The sequence below is a fragment of the Camelina sativa genome, chromosome 11, assembly GCF_030686135.1.
Source record: "Camelina sativa cultivar CO46 ecotype springtype chromosome 11, ASM3068613v1".
Classification (NCBI taxonomy): domain Eukaryota; kingdom Viridiplantae; phylum Streptophyta; class Magnoliopsida; order Brassicales; family Brassicaceae; genus Camelina; species Camelina sativa.
The window spans coordinates 31013038-31022273 of NC_141890.1; the positions used below are offsets into that span (position 1 = coordinate 31013038).

A 9236-nucleotide genomic window follows, 5' to 3' on the forward strand; every position below is an offset into this window, starting at 1 on the left:
ATATTTGGGTGAATCTACACTCTACACACGCAATGTGAATTGAATCCTCGAATATTCTGGTTGTATATACCAAAGTCATAGTAAAATTTAAATTAAAATAATATGGAAAATTGAATAAAATATCTTTTATTTTTTTATTGAAAGAAAGACTTTGTATGAAGTATCTATCTTTTTTTATTATTATTGAAAGAAAGACTTTGTATGAAGTATCTATCTATGATCTAATAATCGTCGGACTTTTTCTCCAACTCTCCAGCTAATTAATAACATGGTATAATATTACTTGTGTTACATTATGATTTTTGAAGTCTTTGATGGTAATGCAAAGTCTTGTAGTCTGTACCTACTGATTCATACATCTTAGTATCTTATTGGTCAAATCTTTCATGTCTTATTTTTGCATTATTCTTCTTCGGTTCTCCCTCTTATCTTATGCCCCACTTCTCTATATATTTTTAGGTTTCCTTGATTTTTTTTTTCAGACTACTACTTATCTCCTTTCATAGAGTTAAAACATCGTTAGACTATATCAACCTTTGTTATTAAAATAATTTTCTCAATTTTTCGTCACTTAAGTAACTTTTGTGAAATTATGACATTTTCGTTTAACTAATCACTAATTAACTTTCCCCAAATTAACCAAAAAATATAAACGATTGAAGAATTCTCTTGTTTTTTATTGGTTTAGTTTTGGACTATATTTTCAGTATTACCGATTTCTCAATCCAGTATTTCCAATTACTAACAGATAAAACAGAGAAGAGTGAGAATGAAGGGTATTGGTCTATTGGTAGGTAATAGTACTTGTATGTGGCCACACTACGAAGTTTATTAACACGCTCTCTAAGCCCATTAAGTAGGTAATAAAAGAGTGCAAGTGAAAACTATACTAGGTTTTACCCCGTCTACTTAATAAAATAAAAGAGTGCAAGTGAAAACTATACTAGGTTTTACCCCGTACACTACATGTATATTATTTTGTTGATATAATATTGTAATGGTTTAGTGGTGCTTGTAGTCGATGGTGAATTGCATCTATATATATACTGTTAACGGTTATAGATAGGTTTTGTAGAAACTAGGGCTGGGCAAAATAACCGTTAACCAAATAACCGATCAAACCGAACCGAAAAAAATCAAACCAAAACTGAACCGAAGTTCCTCAAATAACCGAATGGTTAGTAAAATCCTATATCTAAACTAACCGAAACCGAATCGAACCGAACCGACAATTAAATGGTTAACCAAAATATCCAAAAACCTAAAATATATCCAAAAAATATATTTAGTATTATACAAAACTATAAAATAAACTTAAAATATTTATTATTTCTACATTCAAAACAATTGAATACTTTAAATAATCAATATGTATAAATGATGTTATTTTGAATTTACAAAGTTACATACTATTTTTTAAAACCGGATCAACATTTTTCCTCTTTTTTATATTTTTGTAATGTATTTTTGGTTAATTTTGGTTATATTCGGTTACTTTTGGTTATATTAAGTTTATTTGGTTAATTTCAATATAATTTAAGTTAATTATGGTTGGCTCTTCAACTAACCGAACCGAAATTTCTAAAATATCCAAATGGTTATTATATTACTATACCCAAACTAACCGAAACAGAACACAACCGAACCGAAACCGAACGGTTAACCGAATGCCCAGGCCTAGTAGAAACTCTTGATTCACAAGTTGAGAATATAAATTTTATGATTTGGTTAGTTATGATTTAGGAATGAATGATATGGCATATTCTTATTTTGATTCTCAATTGATATTATTGGATTAATAATGTACATTTAAAGCTAATAAGAATTTACCAAATATGTAATTGTTTATTAAACGCAAATTAGATATTTCCTAAGATGTATTCATCTTGAATTAGTTGTTATATCATAGAGATGTGATTATAGAAGTTGTGTTATCAATTCTTTTTGTCAAACTCAGCCATAAAATTTCGGCATGTAAATTAGATATTTCCTAAGATACAATGGACATTAATTGACATTAATTGGATGTAAATAAGTATGTTATAGATTAAAAACCGGCCCAAAATATTCGGTAATCTTAAGGAAGATCCGGATAATCGAATCGGTTATAATTTTAGTTATAAATCTGACCCGAAGTTGGCAAAAAGCCAAAAAATGATGGCACCCTATTGTACTCCAAAAATGTATTTCGAGCTTTATGTGGATATACTTGTTTGGTTATAAATATCCTAAGACAATTTTAAAAATATATATCCGTTTATAAAAATTCAAATCACATCATATGCTGAAAAAAAATCTAAAATTTTATTAACTTTATGTATTAAATAGTAATTCAAATAATTAAATATAAGATTAAATAAAAGTGTAAGGAGAATTATATTTTAATCTAACATATTGATTTAAATTAGGTAGATAGTTTTTAAGAAATTAATATTATCAAATAAGGAAACGATTGTGTTTGGTTGTAATAAATTGTAGAGAATTTAGTTGAGACTTGTTTGGATACAAAGATAAGAGAGGATGACACAAAAATGTACTCCAAAAATGTTAAGATAGATACATATCTTTTGCTTCGTAGGTGAAGTTTTATGAACCAAAAAAAAAAGGAAGAAGCTAAGGCATTAGCAATCAATCTAGACAAATGTTAGAAACAAACTCATATAAGTATATAGTTTTCTGTATATATCGATGAAATAACTTAAATAAAGATTGAAGTTTGCTTGGTGATATATGATCTGACTTGTTCTCCTTTTCAACACCCACTTTGAAAATGAGTCACCTGCAATTTTTTTAAAAATAAGACATATTTAATACGACATATAGAAGAACTTCATATAACACAATATCATCTGAGTAAATGTATAAGAAAGCGAACCATTGGAGATGTCATAATTAATTTGTTTGCTTGTGCTTTGGAATAAGGGTGTCGAACTTGGTGATTTTAGGTGAGGTGAATGAAAGCCATAGTTTAGTTGCTTTCGCTTAAGAGAAGAGTGGAAGAGTTTGATGCTTGAAGGTGAAGTGAAGGAAGAGTATTTATAGTGTATAGTTAAGATTGTAGGGTTTTTCATTTAGGATTCGCAAAAATCGTGATGAGCAAGTTTAGAAGATTTTGATTTGATTTCAAAATGAAAATTTCGGGAAACTATATTCGGAATATGCTTCTAATATCCTATGTTTTAATGAGTGTACTTTTATGTTTTGTGAGAAGATCTTATAATTGGAAAATGAAATCATCTTACCTTATTTATCAGAATCTATTAATTGTATCTTCTATCATTTCAAAACAGTTTTGTTATTCACACCATCGTAGATATTATCTTCTTCCTTTATTTGTAGAATTTCATGTTTACCTTATTTTTCTTTTATAATTAAAAAAGATCTGATTAGTGCAATCGGATTTTGATTTGAGAATTAAAACCAACCCGACATTTAGGATCACACAAATAACCTTAATAAGCTTTGATTAATTGTCTAAACCTAAGGGTATTTTGTGGAAATCCGGATAACATATAGAGGATGACACAAAAATGTACTTCAAAAAGGTTAAGATAGATATTCATTATATATTAAAATAACTCAAATGTAAAATAATCAATATCCGAATATACTTGTTTGGTTACAAAAATCCTAAAACAATTTTTAAAATATATATCCGTTTATAAAAATTCAAATCACATCATATGCTGGAAAAAAATCTAAAATTTTATTAACTTTATGTATTAAATAATAATTTAAATAATTAAATATAAGATTAAATAAAAGTGAAAGGAGAATTATAATTTAATCTAATATATTGCTTTAAATTAGGTAGATAGATTTTAGGAAATTAATATTATCAAATAAGAAAATCATTGTATTTGGTTGTAATGATTATAGAGAATTTAGTTGTGACTTGTTTGAATACAAAGATAAGAGAGGATGATACAAAAATGTACTAAAAAAATGTTAAAGATAGATTTTGAAACTTGCATGTTCACTTGGAAAAAACTCCTTCGCATTGAAGGGTGGTGGAACATATTTAGCTGTTGGAATAAAAGTGGTTGGAACTTATGCTGTTAAATGAGAACTTGAGCATAAACTGTATGAGTATGTTAGAGCTAACCAAACTGATCAGACAAAAACGTTTAGTTTCAGTCTCTGTTAATGGGCAAAACTATTTATTTCGCAAGTGTGACGTGGTCCTCGTGGAACAATTTGCTTTGTTCACTTCATAGATCAACCACAAAATATTTGAGTGAAAAAAATTCTTACGTTAGAAACGTGTGCCTCTTTGCCTTTTGCTTAGTTAAATGATCGAACTTCTGGGATAGCTAGTGTCTTTGACACAGCCACACCCACACACACACACAAAGGAAGCAACACACATCTTGGAACTTGAATGGAGGAAGCCAATTCTCACTTCTCGGATATACAAAGAACGAGGAAAATGCCAACACACAAAGCCAAAGAAAAGTACCAAGTTACGGTACTGTCGATATATTACAGCATCCCCGAGAATAGAGAAAGGTGAATGTTCTCTCTTTAAAAAATAATTAATTTCAAGCTGGTAAAGTGCAATTAATAGTGTGATAGTGATGTTTTACTCAAAGAAACTGATTGTAGCCATTTGAAGATATATAGAGAGAAATCCTTTTAAATAGGAACCAAAAGAAAACAAAATAATCCTGAAACCCCACATCAAAAAAAAAGTATCCAACGTTCAAAAATTTACAGGTGAAACAAAATTCAAAAGACAACTTTGAGAAATTTATGGGAACCTTTTGATTGAAATTAAAGAGAAAAAGGTGGAAAAAGGTGGAAACTTTATTATTACTTAGTCTTTTTGATGGAAAGTAAAGTGAGAGGAGGAGGAGAAGAAGTAGAAGAGAGACAGAAAGTGGAAAGATTGGTGGAAAAGTTAAAGAATCATAATCATCGAATTAATCCATCTTCATCAACTCCAGTGCACGTTAGCTTCGTCCCTAACTCAACCCTTGCTGTTTCCTCCTCTAGAAAGCTCGCTGCTGCTTTCTGGGAGTTTCATCACTACCACTCCTCTGCTTCTTCTGATATAATGCACCGCGGCGCTAATGGTTTCGCCGGAGCTAGTAATAACCGTCGACAACGTCACGGCAAGGCGGTGGTTAAGGAGAATGGTCTTGACCTCTCTCAATATCTTCGAGATCCTTCTCCTGATCATCAGGTTTCTCTTTCTCTCTCTAGGATTTAACCCTTTTTCTCTAGGTTGGTTTTTTTTGGTTGATTCGTTTGAATTAGTTGGTTTAGGATTATGGGTAGTGTTAAAGTTTGGATTTTGAAACTTGGGTCGTGATGATTTGTGTGAATTTTGATGATTTTTTTTGTGTGTTCTGGTTTAGTCAAGATTTACTCTGTTCTTACTGCAGCAAGTGATTAGTATTTGGATTCACTGTGAAAAAGGTTACATCTTTTGTTATAAGTCTCACAAGGTTTCAAATTCGAAGGCGTGACGAGAGTGATTCTGTTTTACTTGAATCTTAAGACAATTTGATTGATGCTGGTGTTTTAGTTAGAGGTTATGGTTCTTTATCTGATCTAATTTAGTTTTAGAGTTCTTTCAATATCTGATATGGTCCTTCTACATTATTATCTCAGCCAGATAGTGCTGGAAGTCTAAGGAGGCAGATTGGTCAAATGTTGATAAAGCATCATCAATCTATCGACCGTAACAATCATGCTCTTCAGCCTGTATCTCCTGCTAGTTACGGAAGCTCTCTTGAGGTTTAAACCATTGTTTTTCAACTTAAGGAATCCATCAGATGCATCATTGGAGATTTGTATTCAAACATATGGATTACGGTTTTGCAGGTTACGACATACAACAAAGCGGTAACTCCAAGTAGTTCATTGGAGTTCAGAGGAAGACTGTCTAGAGAACCTCACTACAATCTCAAGACATCAACTGAACTTCTTAAAGTATTGAACCGTATTTGGAGCCTCGAGGAGCAGCATGTCTCAAATATTTCCTTGATAAAAGCTTTGAAAACCGAGCTGGCTCATTCACGTCTTCGAATCAAGGAGCTTCTAAGGTACCAGCAAGCGGATAGACACGAGCTAGACGGTGTGGTGAAGCAACTAGCTGAAGAAAAAATGTCGAGGAAGAATAAGGAAGTTGAGCGGATAAGCTCTGCGGTTCAGTCTATGAGGAAAGAGTTAGAAGATGAGAGGAAACTTAGGAAACGTTCTGAGAGTTTGCATAGGAAACTGGCACGTGAGCTCTCGGAAGTGAAGTCTTCGTTGTCTAACTGTGTCAAGGAGCTAGAGAGAGGGGCTAAATCAAATAAGATGATGGAGCTACTCTGCGATGAGTTCGCCAAAGGGATCAAGAGTTACGAAGAGGAGATTCACGGTTTAAAGAAGAAGAGTCTTGATAAAGATTGGGCGGGTCGAGCTGGAGGAGATCAACTGGTTCTTCATATTGCTGAATCTTGGCTTGACGAAAGGACGCAGATGAGATTAGAAGGTGGAGATACATTGAATGGTAACAACAGATCAGTGCTTGATAAGCTTGAGGTTGAGATCGAGACGTTTCTTCAGGAGAAGCGGAATGAAGTACCGAGAAACCGCCGGAACTCACTTGAATCTGTCCCGTTCAACACCTTGAGTGCACCACCACGGGATGTAGACTGTGAAGAAGACTCAGCAGGAAGCGATTCGAATTGCTTTGAGCTCAAGAAACCTGTTCTGTCCCACGGAGACGAAACTGTGAAACCTAACCAACTTAACAAAGACGGTTCGATTGATGAAAAGCCGAAAGGCAAAACCGGAAGCCCTTCGAGTTTCCAAGTTAACTTCGAGGATCAAATGGCGTGGGCAATATCGAGTAACGGAAAGAAGAAAACCTCCCGAGCTATTGAAGACGAAGAAGAAGATGTGAAGCCTGAGAACAGCAATAACGTTAAGAAACCAGAAGATGAGATTGATCAGTGTGCTACTACGAACAAGAACGATGTAATGGGGGAAATGATTCGAACACACAGAAGGTTATTGTCTGAAACTCGTGAAATCGATGAAGCGTCTTGCAATTTCCCATCTTCTCGAAGACAAGCTAGTCCTATTCGACAATGGATTTCAAGAACCGTCGCACCTGATCTTCTTGGCTCGTCGGATAATGCGGCAGCTCATGGAGTAAAGTATAGTACTTTGAAAACTAAGCTAGCAAAGAGTTCAAAGTCGCGTCTTCGGCTATTCAAAGGCTAACCCATAAAGAGTGGTTCGGTTGAAAACGCACAAAAACGAGAGTTTCTTGTTGGATACATACTTGACTTTCGTATTCATTTTCTAATGTAAATCGAACGCATCTACAGATTTGTATATCGATTGCAAATTTTTGGATGATTAGATTTTGAGTTAACATAGATTGTGAGTAAGTAAGCTAAGTGAACTCTGTTTTTTTTTCTGTTGGTCTAGTGCAGAGCGCGACACCAAAACGGCAGCGTTTAAAACTGAGGCTCAGAGAGGCCCAATAATGTGTATTGGGCCTAGTGGGTAACTGTTTTGAAGGTGTTTTATTTCACATTCTCTCTTTCGTCGTCTTTTGTTAGAGAGGAGGGAGATGGCGACGGCGTCGTTAAGGTGGATCCTGCAGCTTCACAGAGACGTACCAAAAGCTGCTCGATTCTACGCGCAAGGTCTCGACTTCTCCGTCAATGTCGTCACCTTACGCTGGGCTGAGCTCGATTCTGGTCCTCTCAAGCTAGCCCTTATGCAATCTCCTAGGTTTTTATTTCTTTTTTGTTACATTATCGTTAATGCACACAAACTGTTTGATCATTTGCCTCAGTGATAACTTTTCTGAGTTTATTCGTCTAAAAGTTTATTTTCCTTCTTAAAATGTTTCATCTGATGAAGCTGCAACCTTTTGTTATGTTTCTTCAAGTCAATTCACTATAGTTTGATTGCAAATATAAATAATTTTTGTTGTAAGAGAAAACTCATTTGTTATTGGTTTGATGAAGAACAAGTTTGATGCTTTTGAATTGTTGATCTCTGTTACTTTCATAAAGCTCTAGTTTTCATCATCCCCGTTGGTCTTTTCACCTTTGTATTCCGAGAATATATGATTGAATATTGAAAATGGTACTCTGTTTTAAGCGGATAAGAGCTTTCCTTCTCCATCTATATACTTAACACTCTTCATCTCTTATGGGTTTGACTCTTTGTGATATATCTGTTGTTTGTTCTGCTCCTTAGAGTCTTGTGGTTCTCAAAGACTTTTCTTTTTTTACGCAGTGATCATATTGCGGAGAAGGGATACTCATCGCTTCTGTCATTCACGGTTACGGACATCAATACAACAGTGAACAAACTTATGGCCTTAGGAGCAGAATTAGATGGCACTATCAAGTATGAGATTCATGGAAAGGTAACAAGTTTAGTTTCTTCTGAAGATGTTCAAGTTTCATCTGTGACTCGATCGCTTTCTTAAATGGAACATGGTGAAGTATCTTTGCGGTTGTTTTTTTTTTTGATCAACTAGGTTGCGGCCATGAGATGCCCCGATGGTTACATGTTAGGCCTTTATGAGGCTGCGTAGGCATATAATCGGATTTGAAGCCTGAAAGGAAGCCACTATTAGAGAAGTTGAAAAAGGTGAAACTTTGAGGCCCAAGAGACCAACCGCATGTCCCGCACTTAGTTTATAGGACGCGACTAGGAAGTTTATTGAGTAAAAGATTGTACCATAAACTTGGGGATCCTAAACACATCTTAGGGAAATTATGATTCTGATAAGGCTTAAATGACGATACCAAAGGACCAGATAGATAAATAGGTAACTTTTACATGCTACTCAACTTTTTCGTTGTGGAGGAGATAAGTTTATATTGGTTCATGTTTAACTTGCTCTTCATATTGTTTCTTTAGGAAACTTTTCTTCTCAAGTCAATGTTCCCTTCATTGTATATAATAATATCCTGAAAGTGACGGATTCATTTCTTCTACACAATGCTTTGAAATTGACAAGATCCATTGAAGTGGACTTAATGGGAGTTTTTATTTAGTGCTTTTGTAGTTGTTGAAGGGTTGACAAATGTTGTTAGGTCAGCATTTTACAAAACTGCCCTCGAGGTTTGGAGCATTGCTACTTTAGCCCATGCCGCCCGCCATGGTTTTCTTTTCTGATTTAAATTTGTATGAAGTGGGTTGATTATTTCAAAGATCTTCTCTAGATTTATGATAAGTTTGGGGGACCATTATGTTTGTAGTTGGTTACA

The 9236-nt window shown here is 34.1% G+C and overlaps 2 protein-coding genes across 2 annotated transcripts; both read left to right on the forward strand.

The window, feature by feature from the left end:
• The first annotated feature begins 4645 nt into the window (after positions 1-4645).
• Positions 4646-7377, forward strand: LOC104724530 (uncharacterized protein At5g41620-like). Its single transcript, XM_010443026.3, has 3 exons — positions 4646-5185; positions 5617-5742; positions 5830-7377. The coding sequence occupies exons 1-3, from the start codon at positions 4829-4831 to the stop codon at positions 7219-7221; spliced, it is 1875 nt and encodes a 624-aa protein (XP_010441328.1). The 5' UTR covers positions 4646-4828; the 3' UTR covers positions 7222-7377.
• A 54-nt stretch (positions 7378-7431) lies between these two features.
• On the forward strand, positions 7432-8963 carry LOC104724531 (uncharacterized). Its single transcript, XM_010443028.3, has 3 exons — positions 7432-7740; positions 8254-8386; positions 8501-8963. Exons 1-3 carry the CDS (start codon positions 7577-7579, stop codon positions 8555-8557), a joined length of 354 nt encoding a protein of 117 aa, XP_010441330.1. The 5' UTR covers positions 7432-7576; the 3' UTR covers positions 8558-8963.
• Positions 8964-9236: the final 273 nt, after the last annotated feature.

Coding starts and splice junctions, on each gene's coding strand:
- LOC104724530 (XM_010443026.3), top strand. CDS start 4,829: ATGGAAAGTAAAGTGAGAGGAGGAGGAGAAGAAGTAGAAGAGAGACAG. Junction 5,186..5,616: donor ATCCTTCTCCTGATCATCAG/GTTTCTCTTTCT, acceptor TTATTATCTCAG/CCAGATAGTGCTGGAAGTCT. Junction 5,743..5,829: donor GTTACGGAAGCTCTCTTGAG/GTTTAAACCATT, acceptor ACGGTTTTGCAG/GTTACGACATACAACAAAGC.
- LOC104724531 (XM_010443028.3), top strand. CDS start 7,577: ATGGCGACGGCGTCGTTAAGGTGGATCCTGCAGCTTCACAGAGACGTA. Junction 7,741..8,253: donor GCCCTTATGCAATCTCCTAG/GTTTTTATTTCT, acceptor TTTTTTACGCAG/TGATCATATTGCGGAGAAGG. Junction 8,387..8,500: donor AGTATGAGATTCATGGAAAG/GTAACAAGTTTA, acceptor TTGATCAACTAG/GTTGCGGCCATGAGATGCCC.